General features: G+C 52.1%; 1 protein-coding gene and 1 long non-coding RNA gene across 13 annotated transcripts in view; one reads left to right on the top strand and one right to left on the bottom strand.

The window, feature by feature from the left end:
* RAP1GAP2 (RAP1 GTPase activating protein 2) overlaps window positions 1-18,996 on the top strand; it is a 224,356-nt gene that overhangs the window by 191,799 nt on the left and 13,561 nt on the right. For all 10 annotated transcript variants that reach the window (XR_013354047.1, XM_077851696.1, XM_077851697.1 and 7 more), the window contains 6 exons: window positions 251-351; window positions 2,350-2,479; window positions 4,566-4,721; window positions 9,905-9,976; window positions 10,504-10,590; window positions 11,909-12,043. Coding sequence is in view for 9 of the 10 variants with exons in the window: in XM_077851696.1 (XP_077707822.1) it covers window positions 251-351; window positions 2,350-2,479; window positions 4,566-4,721; window positions 9,905-9,976; window positions 10,504-10,590; window positions 11,909-12,043 (681 nt within the window). In the remaining variant the exon portion in view is untranslated. The remainder of the gene's footprint in view (window positions 1-250; window positions 352-2,349; window positions 2,480-4,565; window positions 4,722-9,904; window positions 9,977-10,503; window positions 10,591-11,908; window positions 12,044-18,996) is intronic.
* Window positions 9,418-17,785, bottom strand: LOC144285904 (uncharacterized). 3 transcript variants are annotated; one of them, XR_013354048.1, is made up of 5 exons: window positions 17,678-17,785; window positions 16,919-17,092; window positions 14,845-15,282; window positions 10,122-14,602; window positions 9,418-9,784 (listed from the first exon to the last, which is right to left on the bottom strand). It is a non-coding gene; the product is annotated as an uncharacterized LOC144285904 (long non-coding RNA). The 3 variants fall into 3 exon arrangements; XR_013354049.1 differs by having other exon boundaries at window positions 10,122-10,209; XR_013354050.1 differs by having other exon boundaries at window positions 10,122-10,206.

The following is an 18,996-nucleotide window of genomic DNA, read 5'->3' as shown; positions in this document are numbered from 1 at the left end:
CTTTGTCTTTTGTACTGACCAGCAGGCTTTGTTGAGATAGAAAGTCCTCATTAACTAGCCCTGAAATTCCAGCTCTGCTGAGTGAGCTTCTTTTTGTTCTTCTTCAGTCAACCAGAGACACTGGCTCACAAATGTGCTGAGGGGTGGGGAAAAAGGAAGGAAATGATCAGGTAGCTGGTCAACCATATTCCTTCCATTGGCATCAAGAAGGCTTTTCTAATTCTTACCCCTGGTTCTGTTTCTCTTTCAGACCCTGGAGGAAGAGCTGTTTGGGAACAATGAGGAGAGCCCAGCTTTCAAGGAGTTCTTAGACCTGTTGGGAGACACGATCACACTGCAGGACTTCAAAGGGTGGGTATCAACAAAGAGAGATGACTCCAGCCTCATTGATGAAAGCCCGGAGTAAGGGATCTGGGGAGCAGCTGAGTGTCAGGCATATGTGAGAGGTAAAAAAAACACACAAGACACATGGGATTTTTCAGCAAGGGATCCACATCTAAATGCATTCTTAAGGAAGCAGGTGAGATGGGGGATGATCCAGAATGGCAGGTTATGCGAACAGCACTGATTTGGCCATCTGATGCATGATGAAACTGCTCCATCCCAGGTTTGACTCAGACCAAGAGTGAAATGAATCCTCCTTCCTCTGTCACTCACCTGCCAGGCCTTCAGGAAGGAGGACCCTGTGCAGTTTGGGGGGAAGTGGCCCATTTTGGGTAATACCCAAAAAGAATGGGTAATTAAGAGTTGACGGAAATATAGTAATCTCCCTGGCAGGAATCTTTTTTCCCCCCTTCTGGCAGGAATCTATGTAGTAGTCTCTGGTTCTCTAAGTGGAAAGAAAGAATATTGGGGCTATAGCTTGGAAAACTATGGCCTGTGCTTTTCCTTGACAAAGATAGCATTTGAGCAGGGCCTTCAGACCTGGCCAGCCTGCTCTGGTCTTCATGGCTGGCTCACAGCTGAGCTCCGAGAATCCCCCTCTACAGCATCCAGATTAGCAGGATCTCCTATCACGTGCGAAAGCACCCAGCTCTGGGCCTGGGGGGATAGTAGGTGCTCAGTGATTACTTTCTTCCTCCACTCTCTTCCCTTCTATTTCTCTTCTTTACCCACCTCTTCCTCTGTCTTCCTCCCCCAACAAGGTCACCACTGCCATCTGGAGTCAATCACACATGGCTACAAATCCCACCTCCACCACTTACTGGCTCCATGATTTTGAACGGTGACTTCACCTCTGAAAGCCCCAGTTTCCTCAGCTGTAAAAGGGAGGGAGAAATACTTCTGATGCTGCCAAGTTGTTAAGAGAATAATGTAGATCACACATGCAAAGCAGCCGTGCTGGTGCCCCATGCGGAGTGAGCACAGCGATCCTTGCATTACTGTTTTTCCTATGCCACCTTCCATCGACTCTGAGGTGCATCCTGATTTCAGAGATGTTAAGATGTGAGAAAAGGTGTGCCTTAGAATAGATGAAATAAAGCCTCTTCAAACCAGGAAGACCCCAGAGATCATGGGCTTCTAGCCCTTTATTGAAGGGATACTGGGGCCTAGGCAGATTAAGTCACGTGCCCAAGGTCTCCTGGATTGCCTGACCCCTGGCCCAGTGAACTTCCCGCCATGCCCGCCTGAGCACATTTTCTGGTTTGTATTACAGCATATGTGGGGACTGACATCCATGGTCTGCTTTATTTCATTTTCTTAAAGGAACCTGCAACCTCCTCCCCCTGCTGAAGAATGTGATCTATGGCCAGGAGCCACATGTCTATTAAGGAAGAAGGGGTGGCTCCTGGAAGCCCACCCAGTTTCTTAGTACTTTTCTTTCCTGCCTTTGAGGATATAACTGGAGAGGGGCTCCTTGGATACCACTAGGTTGGGTGCTGCTCTGGTGGGGTCTCCATTTCCGGGACTGGCTGGGTGGAAATCCAGCATTTGTCACCTGTTCAGGCTGACTCTGGATGCTCCCGACAGGATGGCTGGTTGCCCTGGTTCTGGGCTGAGGACTTAGACATGGCCTTGCAGGGAGAAAAGGCTTATGCCCAGCCATGGAGACCACGGGCACCTGGGACAGCATTTGTCTGGGATTGTAGGTGGGTGACTTCCCTTCCCACTGACCCTGTGGATGTCCTGCCTCTGTCTCTTAAATAATAGACTAATGGGCAGGACTCTGGAGCTTGTGTGTGCTGAAGCACAGACCTGCCTGCATCACATACATCATTATTCTCTGTGTCTGGCTCTTCCGTGTCTTCTCATTCCTTCTCCTGCCCTTGTATCCTTGGAAGGTTGCGCCACGTAGCCCATTTCTCCTCACAGTCTCTCCCTCCTGCTCTTGCCCTGTTTTACTGACAGTTTCCGAGGAGGCCTGGACGTGACCCACGGACAGACGGGGGTGGAATCCGTGTACACGGTATTCCGGGACAGGGAGATCATGTTTCACGTCTCCACAAAGCTGCCGTTCACCGAGGGAGACGCCCAGCAGGTAACCTGGCTCAGGAGGGCTTTGGGTGTGTGGGGCGTGTGAGGTGAAAGCCTGCTTCTGGTCTCAGGTAGTTGAGGGGCTGCAGCCCCCTCCATCTTTTCATGATCCGGAGGCCAGTCTGTTCCATTATTATCTCACCCAGGTGGCTCAGTGTGGTTAGAAGACTGTGTCCCGGTTGATTAGGGGCAGAGCTGGGAGCAGAGCCCAAGTGCCCTGCTGGAGCACACTCAAGCTCCAGCAGTGCTCATGTAGGGTGGTGGTGAGGGGGACATGATGGAATTTGCAGAGAGCAGCTTGACGCCAGCTCTGCTCTCAAGGATATGTGACCCCCGACAAGCTGGTTAACCCTGTGGCCTCATGTTCCTCATGAGTCAGAGGATTGTTGTAGGCATCACAGAAGGTTCTGACTGTAGGGCTTAGTACAGTGGCTGGTTGGTGGCAGGCTTCTCTCCTGCCTCAGCAATAGGCGGCAGGCCCCCCCGACAGTGATCATTGCCCCAGACATAGCCCCGCCTCCTAGCCTTTCTAGTTTGCTTGGCCTCATCTCTCACCACACCTGCTCGTGGGCAGGAATTTGGTCTTTATCACAAGCAGGGAACCTGGGTGAGACCTCTGCATCCAGCATTTTCTGCCCTCCCTCATTTGCTGCTTCTGAGTGGTGTGTCCCCAGGGCGGCCTGGCTCTTCTCTCTGTGAGCCCTGAGACCAGCAGCGGAGGCCTGGCTGTTGCACCATCTGCCCCCTCCCACTCTTTGTGCTGTTTCAGTCTCTAGGAAACTCAGAAAGGAAGGTAGGCTCTCCACCAGACTCTGACCCATTCCTCTCTGAGCAGAGATCTGAGGAGGGAGCACAGATGTAATACTGTAAACATAGTGCCTGGCTTCTTAGGGAAAAAGGAAATTGGCAAATGAGACTGTGATTTGGCTCTAAAATAACCACTGAATGTTCCAGAAACAAATGGGAGCAGGATTCCTTTTGAATCTAAAGTAGGTTTTCTCCCCACATCTCACTTTCGTCTCTATCCCTCATAGCCTCCTTGCCCTATGCCCCAGCCTGGGGCTCTCTTTCAGTCTCCCTTGTATTCAGTGGGAAGTACACAGGGCTTGGCTTTCTGCAAAAGACTGAATAAATATTAATTTTCTCCTCCCAAGAAAGGGGAGGAAGAGGGGGATAACTTTTACAGTTTGTGTAAAAGCACCCAGCATGGGGCTCAATCTGTATAGCAGTGCTCTGGAAATAGGACTGATGTGAAACATAGGGCCTGCATGCCTTAGGTGCCTAATAAAGGAACAAATCTGAAGGTGAGCACCCAGCCAGAGCTCCATGTACAGGAGGGCCCCAGGATTGGAAGTCCTGTGTGTGAATACAGCACAGCATGGGTCCTGATGCACCATGGTAGTGCTTGGTGATCCAGATCACCTGTGAAAGCACCTGGCCCAGTTTGGGACACAGAATCAGGCTTGGGTTTCTCTCCTGTGACCTCTGCCAAGCCAAGTTGCCCTCCTTCTCTGAGTGTGGCTCTCCTTCCCTCTGGTGTAGAATCATCTGCCCACTCATCTGGCTTATCCACATTTCCATCAAGCTCTGCCCACCCCCTACTCCCATCTCCTTTTCCAGGAAGCCTTCTCAGATTAGCACCAGGCCTCTGATTTTACTCTCCTCTCTGCCCCCAGAGGGCCAGACACTTCGTGTGGGGCAGCTGATTTAGCACATGCTGGCTGGTGCCTTTCTTTCTGTTCTCAGGTAGCTTCACCTGTGTTTGTGTCTCTTCTGGATCCATTACTGGCTTTACCAGGGCAAAACCTGTCCCTCACCTTTTAACTATTCTCCCTGAGTCCTGAGTCAGGGCTCTGCATGCTATAGAGCTTGGTAACGTGCTTGCTAGCCTCTACCTAACATATTAAGTGTCTTCCCCATGTTTTTCTTTTTGATGGTTTCTAAAGCCTGAGGAAAACTCCCTTGAAGGGCTAGGTCTCAGAGTTTCAGGATAGAATAAAGATAGAATTAGGAGAAATTTCCTGCATAGATCTATTCTGTTTTCAGGATGTTCCTAGCTGGCTTATAACAATGGCCCGCTTTCTGTTTAGCTCCAGAGAAAGAGACACATTGGGAATGACATTGTGGCCATCATCTTCCAAGAAGAAAACACACCATTCGTCCCTGATATGATTGCTTCCAACTTCTTACACGCCTACATTGTTGTGCAGGCCGAGAACTCAGGCACAGAGACCCCGTCCTACAAGGTGAGGAAAACGATTCGGTGGGGGAAGTGGTAGGCCCAGGCATCTCTCCACATATTCTGGATTTAGTAATGTCAGGGACCACTAGTGCTCGGTGGCTCCTCAGGTCATTCTCCGAGATGGTGCTCCTAGTGTTGGTGTGACCAATGTTCTGAAAGCCCAAGTTCTGGGATTTGGGAGCTGGACTCTTGTTGGAAGGTACCTTCTGAAGTCATCTCATCTTTCTGGCTGCCTCCAGGTTCAGCAGCATCTGATTCAAGGATTTAGAAACTCCTGGTGCCTCTGTTTGGAATCTGGTGATGCCATTGGCTGGACTTAGGCAGAGCCAGGGGAGAGCAATAAAAGAAGAGAAGGGGGTGGGTGGCGGGGGGACTGCTAGGACAGCGAGAGGAAGAAGGATGGTAACAAAGGGAAAAAATGTAAAAGAAATGTTGGTGGTGAGAACTGTGGAGGGCATGGGGCCCGGTAGGCCCTGGCCTGGAGTGCGTCCTGCTGGTTTAGCTGTTCTGGAAGAAATGATAGATCTTTATTTGAAGATTCCCACAGAGGTGGGGTTGCAAGCAGCTGAGTCCAAGCCTCCAGATCAGTAAGTGGTCTTCCAGAATGGCTCAGTGTCCTCCCTAATGCAGAAAAACCCCAGCAGCTCTCACCTGGCCCGTTCCTGATGGTGGTACCATCAGCCTTTTCTTTCTCTTCTCCGTAGAAAACAGTTCTGACCTCTTGCGCAACAGCTTCTCCCTATCTCAGTGGTGTTGGGGGGTGTGGGATCCAAGGGAGATAGACTGAGGCAGGGTCTTTGAGGTGGGTTAGTCTTTGAATCCCTTGTGGATATATGCAAAATGTTGATATGCAAACTTGTTTATGCGTAAAATGGTGAGTTTATGTGATACTTTGTGTTTTAGGGGGAGAGAAACCGAAGCTCAAATTCTCAGAGGGCCCCTCTGCTCCTCACAGTGTTAGGAACCACCAGTCTAACAAGGAAATGAGCCTGTCATTGCTAATGAGAAATTGGGAGACCTGAAAATGTCATAACTTGGGCCAGTGCTGGTTCTAAGGACTCCTGAAGTCCTAATGCTTCCTGAAGTATCAACTTTGCTTGAAGATTTAGGAAGAGAAAATGATGCATATAATCATCATATCGGTAGAAATCCACACATTTTAAATGCCTAATTCACGTCAACTTTAAAATTAAATATGAGACTACAAACAAAACCCCGCACTCTGCTGTGAGACAAGCTGATTCTTTCATATTCGGACAGTCACATTCATGCTCCTCTGTCACTGAGCAATTTCAGCCAAGAAGTTGGAAGAGCCATGGCTTGGGCATTTCCTTGATGACCCACCTTCCTAGACCAAAATGGGCACTCACTTAAAACAGCTGCTTGAGTTGTCGATGGAAGCAAGTTTATTCATTCATTCAGTGCCTCCTGTATAACAGGCAATGTGCGAGGGGTGGGGTCTGTGGAGGTGACATAGGGAACCAGCCTCCGAGGAGGGAGAGAGGACCATTGAGTGGTTTAGCCGTTGGACCACTCAGACAGCCCACTGGCTGTTTTCACAGCTGGTCGAGGCTGAGAGCCACTGAGTGGGAGCTTTGAGGTAAAGCTGTGTGGTGGGAGGACCCTGGCAGGCAGTCATGTGCGAACGTGCGGCTTGTCTGCTGGGCCTCTGAGGCAGAATGGGGCCTCCTGACGTGTAGTATTGGTTTTTCTATCCCAATAGGAAATGGACCTCAGCTAACTGGCTTCTCTACTCTCCCAAGAGCTTTGTAGAGTGAGAAATACAGAAGTCCCAAAAAAGCAGCACCTCACCTCAAGCTTTGATGCTAGAAGTCTTTACCAAGTCTTCCCAGCCCTAGCCCATGGTCCGGGGCAAAGCACTATTCTCAGAGAGGATGGCAATAGCAGAGAAGCAGGGCCCACAGGAAGAGCCAGACTGTCCCAAGGCTGTGGGACTGTGTGGCCCGCCTGCCAGGCAAACAGCCAGGCCAAAAAGGCAAGATCTGCGAGTAGGGGCCAGGGGTGCAGAGTGCAGGGAGGCTGGCCTTCCAAGGCACTTCCTTAAGCTCTGTCCTTTCATGTTCCCAGCAGCACCACAGGTGCTGAGAAGACAGAGGAGGACCTGATCCAGTTCCTCAGAGGATTCAGGGTGAAATGAGACCTTCACTGACCTCTACAGACTCCCAGAGGCTGTGGCAGAAGAGGCTGAGATATGCCCAGGAGCCCCCACTGGGGAGGAGAAACAGGAAAGAAGAAAGGGGGGGACAGGGCAGGAATGTGCAGGAAAGGCCCCCAGACCAAGAGGCTCAGGAGCTGGGGGTTCTGGTCCTGGCCCTGCCTCTGACTGCTGTGTGGCCTTGGGCCAGTTTCTTCCTTCTCTGGACCACAGCTTCCACTTGTGTGAAATGAGGAAGTTGGACTTGACAGCCTCTGGGTTCTTCCAGCCCTGACGTACTGCAGGTGGGAAAGCGGAGCTAGGGCAGGGGTATTGAGGAAGAGGGGAGCTATGTGTGTGAGGGAGAGATTAGGAAGTGATTTAGAGGAACTCTGAAATAGTTTAGGTGTCCTTTATCAGGCAGGTCAGCAGGGAAAGTAAAAAACCCAAAGCGCCAGGTAGTAGGTTACCCCTCTTCAGGCACTGGCTCCCTACCAGGCACTGTGCTGGGCCCTTAGAAGCATAGTCTTCTTGAGTCTTCCCTAGACCCTGGTCAGGCAGGGTCTCTCGTTAGCCCTATTTTACAGGGAGGAAATTGAGGCTCAGAGCTTAAGTTACTTAAGGCCCCAGGCCACAGAGCCCAGAAGGGGTGGAGCCAGAATCTTTGTCCAGGTCCACCTGTGGTCGGCATCACTGAGCCGTCCCAGCAGGCGGGAACTTGGCTCTAAAATTCAGGTGTACATAAAATGTTACATCGGGTTATTTTTCAGACATGAATTTTGTCCCCTGCCAGATTGGAAGGGAACTCCAGCTGAACCATCACCCAGACCCCCTCCTCTTCCTGTCTGAGGCCACCCTGCCCCTGATTCCTGAAATTCTGCAGAGGTGTTGGGAACCCAGTGCGAAGCACACAGCACTGGGGAGGCCCCTTCCCCTCACCGCTGATCTGGTGCTTGAGCACCTGGCTCAGTTCTCTAAGGCTTCTAGGCCATACTTGGCTGTGGCATCTCAGGTTTGGAGTGCTTGGAGGCTCCCCACCTCCCTGGCATATCCTTTTACTCTCTTGCCCCAAGCCCCAAGCCTGCTCCTGTGTTCAGGCCTCTTCCTCAGCCCTGCCCTGCCCCCTGCTGGGAGGCCTGCAGTGAACTTAGAAAACTGGGAGGTGGGGTTGTGTTCTGGCATCTTCTGCTGCTGGCCCGGCAACCCACTTGTCCTCGAGAGGAGGGAGCTGCGAAGAACTGGCACTGCGTTGGAAAGGGGTCAGGAGAGGGAACACTGTGGGAATAGAAGATACATGACTGTCACCAGGAAGGATCCTGTCCTCTGCTTTCCTGACATGGCCTCTGTGGTGGGCTCATCTAGTTGGGAGACTCAGTGGGTGGGAGGGCATGTCTGAAGCTCCTTACCTGGTTAGCACAGACCACTGTAGTGCAAGCTGGAGAAGGAGGGCCACTGGGCTGGCAAGAGGGCAGAGGCCTGAGCTCTGGCCTCCTCCCAGGTTCCTTCCTACCAGCCCTCCCCAGATTCCTGTGTGCAGTGGGTGGTGGTGGTGGGGCTGTTTGGCAGCTAGAACCAGCCAGAAATCTTGTCAGCTGAACACATACCATTTCCTAATTCTGGGCATGTAGACAGCCTTGAGCTTGGGGAGAGAAAGCCGCACTGACCAGCTCTCTCCCACTGTTTCCTCCCAGACCCTGGCAGGACCTTCCCTTGGCCTGGCTCCGAGCTGCCCGCTTGCCCGGTCTGGCAGACTGTCTGCATCTGCCCTACTTCACAGGCCAGGGAGGCTGGCAGCAGGCCAGGGCCAGGCTTACGTCAGTGGCCGTCTAGGGAAGGGAGAGGGCACAGTCTCCAGAGAGGTCTGTGGTCTCGTGGGTTGAGAACAGGTGAAACCAGGGCACCTCCACACGGGGACAGCAGCTGGACTTGTGGGGTCTGTCCTGAGCCTGGGAGGCCCCCACACAGAGCACCTGGGTGCTCTCACTCTGTTAGCTTGTGCTTTCCCAGGCTGGCCAGCCGCATACACCCACCTGGAGCCTGGGTCGCCCTGTGCAAAGCAGCTTCATGTCCTCTCACCCACAGTTCTCAGCCTGGGCTCTGGTGCTCTGTTAGTTCAAGCCTCACCTGGATGGTCTGAGCCTATGCTTGGGGCCAGGGCTCCACCAACCACACAAAAGCTCTGAGGAGCATTTAACAGTTGCAGATTCCTGGGCTCCACCTCAGAGCTTATGATTCAGTAGGTTTGGGGTAGAGCCCATGCAGTCGGGATTTATTTTTGAAACCCTTGAAGTGATTCTGATGTGTGACCACATTTGGGAGTCAGTGTTGTGGGAAACAAACCCCAGGGCAGGGTCAGGAGGTCTGGATTCTCTGACCATCTCTGTGGCTAATCACCTGTGTGCTTGTGGGGAGATGGCTCTCAGTCTCTGGGCACGTGTTTCCTCACCAGTAAAACAGGGCTAACAATGCTCACTTGGCCTTTTTCTTTTTTTCTTTTTTTTTTTTAATATTTTTTTAAAGATTTTATTTATTTATTCATAGAGACAGAGAGAGAGAATGAGAGGCAGAGACACAGGCAGAGGGAGAAGCAGGCTCCATGCAGAGAGCCTGACGTGGGACTTGATCCAGGGTCTCCAGGATCACGCCCCGGGCTGCAGGCGGCACTAAACCGCTGCGCCACCGGGGCTGCCCACTTGGCCTTTTTCATGGTCTGAATATCCAGTCACATGAGGCCCCCTGGGCACTTGCATAGCAGTAAGAAGTCGGGCCCTAGGTCCAGTCATCTTGCCACACTGATTTCTGGCCTCCAGGAATGCAGCAGAGACAGTAGATAGCTTTGTGCGCTGTAGCCCCACTTCCAGCAAGGTGGCCCTGCTGGTGGTAATGGCTCACGGGAGCCTCGTATTTGCATTCTGGGGAGGGGAAGAGATCTGCTGTGAGCGGTGGGCATCGCTTGGGCCAGGGCTTGGGGTGCGTTATCCCCGGCTTGGACCCCTCCCCCTACCTTGGCCCACACCAAGACCCTGTTTCAGGTCTCAGTCACTGCACGGGAAGATGTACCTGCCTTTGGCCCACCTCTGCCCAGCCCTCCTGTTTTCCAGAAGGTAAGAAAATCTCCTTTCCATTCTTTTTTTTTTTTTTTTTTTTCTCTCCTTTCCATTCTTACAGAAGACTTCAGGTTTCAGTGTCTGAGTGAAGTGGCTGGAGTGAGCGAGAGGCACCTTGGCAAGCTTGGGAGAATCTCCTTACCCGGGGTCTTCTCCACCTCCTCGTGTTGCCCGTCCAGCCCAGTACAGCACCCTCTGTCAGAGCGTTTGCCTCTGGGGTTGTCTTTCTGCTAGAAGAGAGTTTTGTACTTATGCCTCCATCTGAGGAGCCTCAGACAAGAATTCCCTCCTGTCACAGAAACCGTGTGTTGGGGGTTGACTTCCCAGCAACGGGACAGCTGGTTTCCACCAGGAGGCATCTTACCAGGTGGTCCTGGTCTGGGCTAGAAAGTGACCAAAAGTCAGAAGGGGACCTTGTAGGGGCCCTCCCCAGGCGCCCCGTTCTGCTTTCCTGTTACTGTGGCTGAAAGCCCATTTGGGGACAGCTGGGCTGGGAGCATCCCAGAGCTTCTCGTCTGTTCTAGGGCCCAGAGTTCAGGGAGTTCCTGCTCACCAAGCTCACCAACGCAGAGAACGCCTGCTGCAAGTCAGACAAGTTTGCGAAGCTGGAGGTGAGAGTTCTGTTTTTGGAAGTCTTCCTGCTACCTTCCCGGCTGCTTGTTATCCAGCCTCTCCTGGGGTCTATTCCTGGGGGCTGCTTTAGGGGAGGAGCACTGTCTTTGCCCACCCCTCTGAGCTTTCTTCAGCCCTGTGTTGATAGAGGAACTCTTTCTTCTTGTGGAAACTCCAGCCAAACTTTAGGCCTGGCCGACCATTTGCCGGTCATTTATTTATTTATTTAGTTAGTTAGTTAGTTAGTTAGTCAGTCAGTCAGTCTTGTATGCTGGTCATTTATTGAGCACCTGCTGTGTGTGGAGACACAGTTTCTGTCTTCCAGAGGTTTTGGACTGCTGGGGAGAAGCCATTACTTAAGAGACAAACGTGGCACAGTGTGGGCACTTGGCCATGATGGAGGCCAGCATGGGGGCTATGACCACTTCTGCCCATGTAGAACAGGGGTGTGCTCAGAAAGGGCTTCTCTGAGGAGGTGGCCCTTGGGCTGCTGAATCTAGATATTTGATGAGCCTTTTGCCAGGAGGAAAGATTGGGGAGGGTTATTCCAGGCATGGAAAACAGCATAAGCATTGCCAGGCAGATCAGAGCATGACTTTTGAGGGAGCCCCAGAGGGTTTTGACATGGCCTGAGAGAAGGACTCATGTGGGGGGTGGGTGGAGACTCCGCTGGAGGTGTGGTTGGGGGCAGGTCAGGAAGGGCTTTGAACTCAAGAGGGATGAGGTGCTAATAAAGTACTTAGAGTGTTGGTTTGCTTTGTATATTAGATTACTCTGGTGTTGATGAGAAGGACAGATCCCTATGGAGGAGGGCAGGAAAGGTGGCAGGCTGGAAGCTTTTACAAGAGTCTAGGGCAGATGATAACAGCTTGCTTGTAAGGGATGACTCTTCACTGTCGTGGGGGCCATTGGGAAAGGAAGTCTATTAGGATCTGCTGACCTGGAGGGGCCTGCAAGGGCTGCTGCAGGGCTAGTGCTGGAGTGTGTGAATGGTGCCCCCTGGACATTGTATGCATGGCCCTGGCCCACTGTCTGGATGGAGAAGAGGTGGGTGTAGGGCTGTGGAGCTTGAGGTGGAGATCTGAGCTGGGAGTCAGGGTAGAGCCATGGGATGGCCCAAGGAGAAGGGGAGGGGAAGACAGCAGAGGCCACAGAGCTTTATTGCTAACCGCAGTATTTGTGAGCACGGAACCCAGTGAGGCCTCAGGTCCACACTGTCACAGGGATGCTATTGGTTAGGTGTTGGAAGCCCCCCGGGAGAGGGCACATCTCTGTCCTCTGTGCCAGCTCTGTAATCCCTACCCTCTTTTCTTTCAGGACCGGACGCGGGCCGCCCTGCTGGACAACCTCCATGATGAGCTTCACACCCACACGCAGGCTATGCTGGGACTGGGCCCTGAAGAGGACAAGTTTGAGAATGGAGGCCATGGAGGATTCCTGGAGTCGTTTAAGGTATAGGCCCAGGAGTCGGCTGGCATGGCGCATGATGGGGGGAGGCAGGATGCAAGGCAAGAGCTACAAGGTGCATGTGGTCCTGCCCCCAGAGCCCAGGTGCCAGTATGGCAGGGTTGGCAGAGGATGGGGACCTCAGGAAGCATGAGTGGTCGGAGCAGCCAGCAGCATCTCTGGCATCCTCCACATCCTTCCTTGATTCAGATCATCTCCTCCTGGCCCAGGAGTCTGAGAAGCAGGGACGGGGAGAGGACTGGGAGCAGGAGGGGAGCCAGTACAGACCAACTGCTTCCTTCTGTGTCAGGATGAGGAGCTCAGGGCCGGAAAACAAGAGCGGGGACACAGCTTTTGGGGTCTTTAGCAGCCAGCATGTGATACTGCAGTGAGTTTTTCCAACTGACAGGGCATTGGAGGACCTGGCCCGGGCCAGTGGGCTAGTAACAGGCAAGTAACTCCCTGTAGACCTTGCAAAAGGAAAAACTTTCTAACCATAACAACTGCTAAAAGAAGTAGTGAGCTCTGTGTTCTTAGAAGTATTCAAGTAGAGTTTGGACAGCCACTGAGCCGGCTTGAGTTGCAAGAGGTTTATTCTCACGCACTTGCTGAGTGTTCTGTGGTCCACACAGTGCTGATGTCCAGCATCTAGCTTGATCTGTGCAGGTGCTGTTCTGTGCAGCTGTTCTGTGCTGTCAGCCGGGCGGCTCTTGTTATTCCCACTCACACATAAAGGGACAGGCCCAGGGAGGCCTCAGCACTGTTCAAAACCTTACACCTACTTAGAGAAACAAACTCAGGTTTTCTGGTTCTTAGGTTAACATTCTGCCGGACTGCCCGCTGCAGAATGATTGGTAAACAGACTGTGTGGGGTCAGGGTTAGCCCTGTCCGTGCTGCACTCGCAGCTTGGTGCGATCCTGGGCACAGTAACGTTTCTGAGCTACGGTGTTTTCCTCAACAACACAGGGATGATAAATTGGACCTCTGGAGTTGCTGAAGGAGTTCACCAAAATAATACCTGATGCTTAGTAATGTGCACACTGCCCGGAATACAGTAAATGCTCAGTGAGAGCGGCAGCTGTTGGTGGTAGGTAGGGTGGAAGCCCCACACGCACTGTCCCATCTCAGGCCGCACCGCACCCTCTGTGCCCTGTGAAGGAGGCTGTTATGATGGGGATAATAATTCATTCTTGACTTTATGAATTATGGGTATCATTTTACATGTGAGGAAATTGAGGCTCAAAGAGACAAAGTAAATTGACTCCGAATCTGCTGGGCTGCGGAGCCTGTGTTCTATCCAATCCTGCCTCTGGTTCCTGCCTCAGTGAAGATTCCACCCGTGCTAGCCTGGCCTGGGCAAGCCTGGGGTCTGTCCCTGGCCACCGGGCTAGACCACAGCGGTCAGGGCCTGGCTCTGTTGGCCCCAGGCAGGGCAGCCACTGGGATTCCTCAAGGAGGCAGGGGAGGCGGGAGGAGCCGAGCCACTGGCCCAGGTGCTGGGAGACTCCAGGCGTCTGTTTCAGGTCCACAGGACAGCGACCGCCAGGGTGAAATGGGAGAAGGTGGGGAGGGAAGGGGCCGGAGGGAGAAGAAGGTCTGGGGGGACAGAGGGCACCAGGTCAGCTAGCCCCGGGAAGGGGACAAGCTGTGCGGCTCCCCCCTGTGCCATATGAAGCCTATCCCAGTGCTCCCGTATGCCGCGGGAAATGTTATCTAGCCACAGTGTCAGCTGTGGGGGACCAGCTCACATAACGTGAAAGTTTGCAGAGTTTAATGGAGTGTGTGTTGCTTCCACTTTTGCAAGTTTCTATATTTTGAAGTTCACCATTGGTTTTTTCCAAGTTTCAGTAGTTTTTTGGAACCTGGGAAAGCCAGGAGGCTGTGGCCACTGCCTATAGTGCCCAGGGAGAAAACAGCCCAGCAGCTTCATGCGGGCTGTGGGGCTTGCGGGTAGGTGGCCTGAGGCCTTTTGTCTGGCCCCCTGCCTCTGGAGGAAAAGCTCTCAATCTGCCTTTGACTCCGGTGGCTCTGACTGAAGGGGTTTCTAGAGAGGAGAGGCTTCAAGACTTCATTGCGACTCATCTTTGATCCAATAGTCCAGAGCCTTTTTCTTTTCAGCCCTTAATCCTTCTGTCTTTGTGGGCTGAAGACAGATCTGCTTGTGCGTTCTGTGACTCCTGTCCCTGAGGTAGCACTTCTGGGAGTGCGGGAGCGGCTGTCAGGGTGGTCACACAGTAAGCCTTGAGAGCTCTCATCGTCATGATGAGCTTCACCAAGTCGGGAGCATCAGCACTTTTGCCCTGTCCCTCCCACCATTACCCTCTCGGGTCCCAGGCTGTGGAGGCCAAAGCTGGGGGCAGGCCAGGTGCAGCAGCATGGAGCCCGGTGGCCCCGGGGGTTTCTGATGTCTGGGCTGTGCCTGTGGCCAGGGCTATGGTCTGATCCAGCTCAGGAAACCACCTCTCATTTTGATGTTTCTTCATGCACCCCTAGGGTGGTGCTGTGGTGTCAGAATTACTAGTATTCCTCAGGGAGCTCCTCACCCAGATCTCTGTGGGATTCCTCTTGAAAGAAGAGGTGCATGAAATGATTCCAGAAAGAAATGTTGCATGTTTGATCCCCTTCTGGTCAAAGGTCTCATCTCACATGGAAACAGTTGAGAATTCCCAGGGCTAACCACAGTCTCCACCGCCCATCCCCTTGCCTCTTGGGACCGTCCTTTCCTCTCCCAGGAAGCAGACCCATCACTGCCCTAGAGTGAGCTGCTCAGAACCTCCCACCGCACAGGATAGTTCTCCCTTCTTACCTCGATTCCACGGGCTGTAATTTAAGCTTTCCTTCCGTGAGAAACAGAACAGTTGGTTTATGGATGTCCAGACCTGCTTCTCAAACCAAGTGCTCAGAGATAGTCTCAGAAATCTGCCAGTTCTACCAACACTTAAAAATTTTGCATTTTCACTTAGATGATAATCTAAAAATATACATATTTCCAATTATAGAGACTAAACTTTTGCAGTGAAACTCACAATGAAAAGCATTTCTGTGGAATAAGTAGGTATCTTGAAAATGCAGTCCCTACGCCTGCTGTTGTGGGGGTCTGTGGAGGTATTCTTGGTCTTGCAAGAATATCTTCCTTTATAAAAGAGCTATGCATTTTTCACCTTTGAAAAATATTGATCCCCAGACGATTGTTCTCAAATGCTGTTCTCAGCTGCTACCAGCTGTTGATGAAATTTGTATTGGTCTGTAATCAAATGAAAAGAAAAAGTAACACCATTTGATATAGCTCTGTGATATGTATGCAAAGCACACGGGAGCCACATTTTGAGAAACAGGGAGCTAGCCCAGCCCTCCGTGAAGCTCTTCATGCAGAAGGGGGATTGGAGGACCAGGGGAAGAGGCCCAGTGGCAGAGTGGGGACCACAGCCCGCAGGGACAACTACAGGTGAATTTCTCCGGGAACTTTGAGGCGTGGTGACAGCTAATGCACCGGTATACTGTGACCCCTAGTGGCAGGAGAGGAGCACCAGGCAAAGTACCTGCCAGTAGGGCCGCCTGGGTGGCTCATGGTTGGAGCCTGGTCTATGGAGATGTGGAGGGTATTTCCCTCTCCTGTCAACCTCCATCCTTTGTTTGCCCTGCTAAGGGGACAGAGGCCTGGTTCCAGTCCTCAGGGTACCTCAGGACACCTCCTGATGAGGAATGATCTCAGGAGGCAGGCAGTTAGCATCCCTCTCCCCAGGCAGCCCTCTCTCTACTGCCTGCCTGTGCAGATAGGCATGCCCCCCTTAGTACTTGTGCCTTGCTCTGTCTCCTTAAGTCTGTTGAACTGAAACAACTCACAGGGGCACGGGGGGGGGGGGGGGGGGGGAGGGGGGTTTCAGTCAGTTAAGCGTCTGCCTTGGGCTCAGGTTGTGATCCGGCGCTTCCTGCTCAGCTGGGAGTCTATTCTTCCTCTCCCTCGGTCCCTCCCCCCAGTTCATGGGTGAGCATGTACTCTCTCTCTCTCTCAAATAAATAAATAAAAATAAATTTTAAAAAATCAATTTTTTTAAAAATTTGGGGCACCTGGGTGGCTCAGTGGTTGAGTGCCTGCCTTTGGCTCAGGGTGTGATCCCAGAGTCCTGGAATCAAGTCCTATTCAGGTTCCCCATAGGGAGCCTGCTTCTCCCTCTGCCTGTGTCTCTGCTTGAATGAATGAATAAAATCTTAAAAAAAAAAACACACACACAAAATAATTCACAGAACCCATTTGGAAGCATAAGGGAGCACAAACTCATAAGGAAGCAAGGATTGTGGTTGGCCCAGGAGAGACATGTCCCCTACATAATGCTAACTGATAGCTCAAATCTCTGCTGGAATGAAGTGATACCCCCTCTTTTTTCTTACCCCTCTCCCTCCAAAGGGGAGCCTGATCAGAGGTTAGCCATGAGCTGAGCTGAGGGCTGGGCGACCATCAGGGCCAAGGAAGGACACTGGAAGCAGAGGTGGTTAGCTGGGAGGAGCAGAGACTCAGTACAAGGACAGACAGTACAAGGACAGCTGGGTGAAATACGGGAATAGACTGGCCTAAGACTGCAAGGCCTAGAGCTGGTAAGACTTCAGCTCAGTGCATGGGAGACCTCTCCAAAGGTCGGGCAGTTCACCCCTGAACAGGCAGTTTTGCAAGCAGTGAGCAGCCTGTCCCTGGGAAGATGCAAGCAGAGGGGACACTGTCCTTTCTCTGCCCTTCCCCCCTCCCCTGGACTCTTCTGCCCACTTTGAGGTTAGTGTTTTCAGTTCTTCATCAGATTAAAATGTAAAATCCTTTAGACCATATTGCTGGGTTATTTTGTCCAAGTCAAGCTTTAAGGTTTTGAGGCAACCATCGCGTCTCTCACCTGAGAGCAGGGGAGAAAGCTGGCCCGGAGTGAGCAGGTTTCCCACCAGGCATTCAGTGCGCGCGGCCTCCTGTTGTCCTCATGCAGGACCATCACCACATTGTGCAGATGAGGAGGCTCTGTGTCAGAGAGGTTCATACGTTGCGTTGGGAAGACCAGGAATCAGACCTCTTCCTGTAAGTGTCAGGCAGCAGATGACCACCCTGCATATCCCTGGAATCCCCAACCAGCCCATTGTCTCCTCAGACTTTTCTTGCTGATTCAGACAGCGGCAAGGGCATTTGAGGACACAAGATCCTCCCTCACACCAACCTTGGAGCCTTTTGAGAAGAGGCTGGGGGCCTCTGCTTTCTAATCATCCTTTAATCTACCAACCAGTTCAATTATATGTTCAGTTGGGACCACTTTTTGGGATACTGGGGACCCTTTCATCTAGAGCCCAGGGGCCTGAGTTGGGGTCCACCTCCTACCCATGGTGTGACCTTGGGCAATCATTTGCCATTTGGGACCTTTTCTCTCAGTGCCTGTCCTGTCTGCATCTCAGGGTTGTTGGGAGTAAGTTCATATATATGAAGCTCATAGTAGATAGAGCCTATCATACCACACCTCATGTTTCTTGGAAAGAGACTATGAGGAATGCATCAGAACATGCACGATTAGCTGACACGTCATTGTTAATGACAGCAGTAGTGGCGGTGGCACCCACAAGGGCACCAGCACAATGTCATGATGTTGAGATTTATGGAGCACTTGACTCACTAGGGAACATTGCTGTTCATCCAGGGACACCTCAGTGCGGTGCCACACTCTCAGTTCACTTCCTGCTCTCAGTTTTTGAAAGGGTGTATGACTTAATGTTGTCTCTGGGTGATGGAATGAATAGAATGTGCTGGCTGGAAACTGTTGCTAGGCGATGCCATTCTGTGGTTAGAGACGGAGAGAGATGATGTCCTTCAAGTGGTGTCTTTGACTCACACAGGAGAGGCTCAATGACTTCAGGGACAGGAGGTTGGTGGGCTCTGTGCCTCCTTGCAAAAGTAGCAAGTCTCCAAGGCGGTCATCTTTGCAAACGACCCCCCTTCCTGAATTGGCTTCCTGCATCCATACGCTTGACCTGAGTCAGTTTTCTGAAGCTTGGTTTCTGAGAACCTTAGCCGGCTCCCACAGTAAGGAAAAGCCGCGAGCCCAGCTAACAAGGAGGCTCAGGGTGACTCATGGCTCAGGGTGGCTCTCAGCATCCAGATTCTCTCCCTTGTCCCCTCAGCAGTCCTGGCTGGTCACCTCTGTCCCGCAGGCTTGATCCCTCACAGCCCCAATGTGGCTCCTTACAGTTCAGGTACAGAATGTCACATCTTTTTTGGCAATCCTTGAGACCACCTTTCCTCCCAGCTCCCAGAAGACATCCTCTCCTGCCCCTGCCCCCCTGGCAGGGGAATAGGTTAGGTGACCTCCTTAAACTGACCATTGTCCTGTGGAGGAAGAGGGGAAATTGGACAAGACAGTGGTGCTGCCACCAAGGAATATGGTGGGGGTGGCATTTTATGTGAGCAACTCATGATATCTCCATTTGTGTATCTTTGCATGCATTAGGATTTATATCTGGATCCTCTGTTCTACCCCCTATTAGCTGTGTGCCCCTGGTCAGGTCACTTATCTTCTCTGAGCCTTAGCTGTGAAATGGGATGGAGGTATTCACACTGTGGGCTTATTGTGAGAATACATCTCAAGCTCTTGACAGAGAGCCTGGCACATCACAAGTCCTCAATAAATGTGGCTACTCTTCTTTTGGCATGCTTCCCGTGTGTCCCTCCCTGTGCTGGAACTGAGACAATGGCAAGAGAGGAGTCAGGGATGTGTCAGACCTGACCCCTATCTCTAAGAAGTATCCACATCAGCTGGGGAAACCAGATGCGTTCCTAAAATTAGGACAATGCTAAAAGACCCAGGCCTGTGGGAGTACTCCCTCTGTGTTAACTAGCTGTCCTCACTATGGCCACTGTCCTTGGGTCTGGTTCCAGAACAGCAGAGACCTGCACAGTGGTCCGAGGGAGCAGTCGTCACCTCCCAGGCCCCTCTCT

The sequence above is a fragment of the Canis aureus genome, chromosome 16 (assembly GCF_053574225.1).
Source record: "Canis aureus isolate CA01 chromosome 16, VMU_Caureus_v.1.0, whole genome shotgun sequence".
NCBI lineage: Eukaryota > Metazoa > Chordata > Mammalia > Carnivora > Canidae > Canis > Canis aureus.
This window is presented reverse-complemented; position numbering and strand designations above follow the sequence as displayed.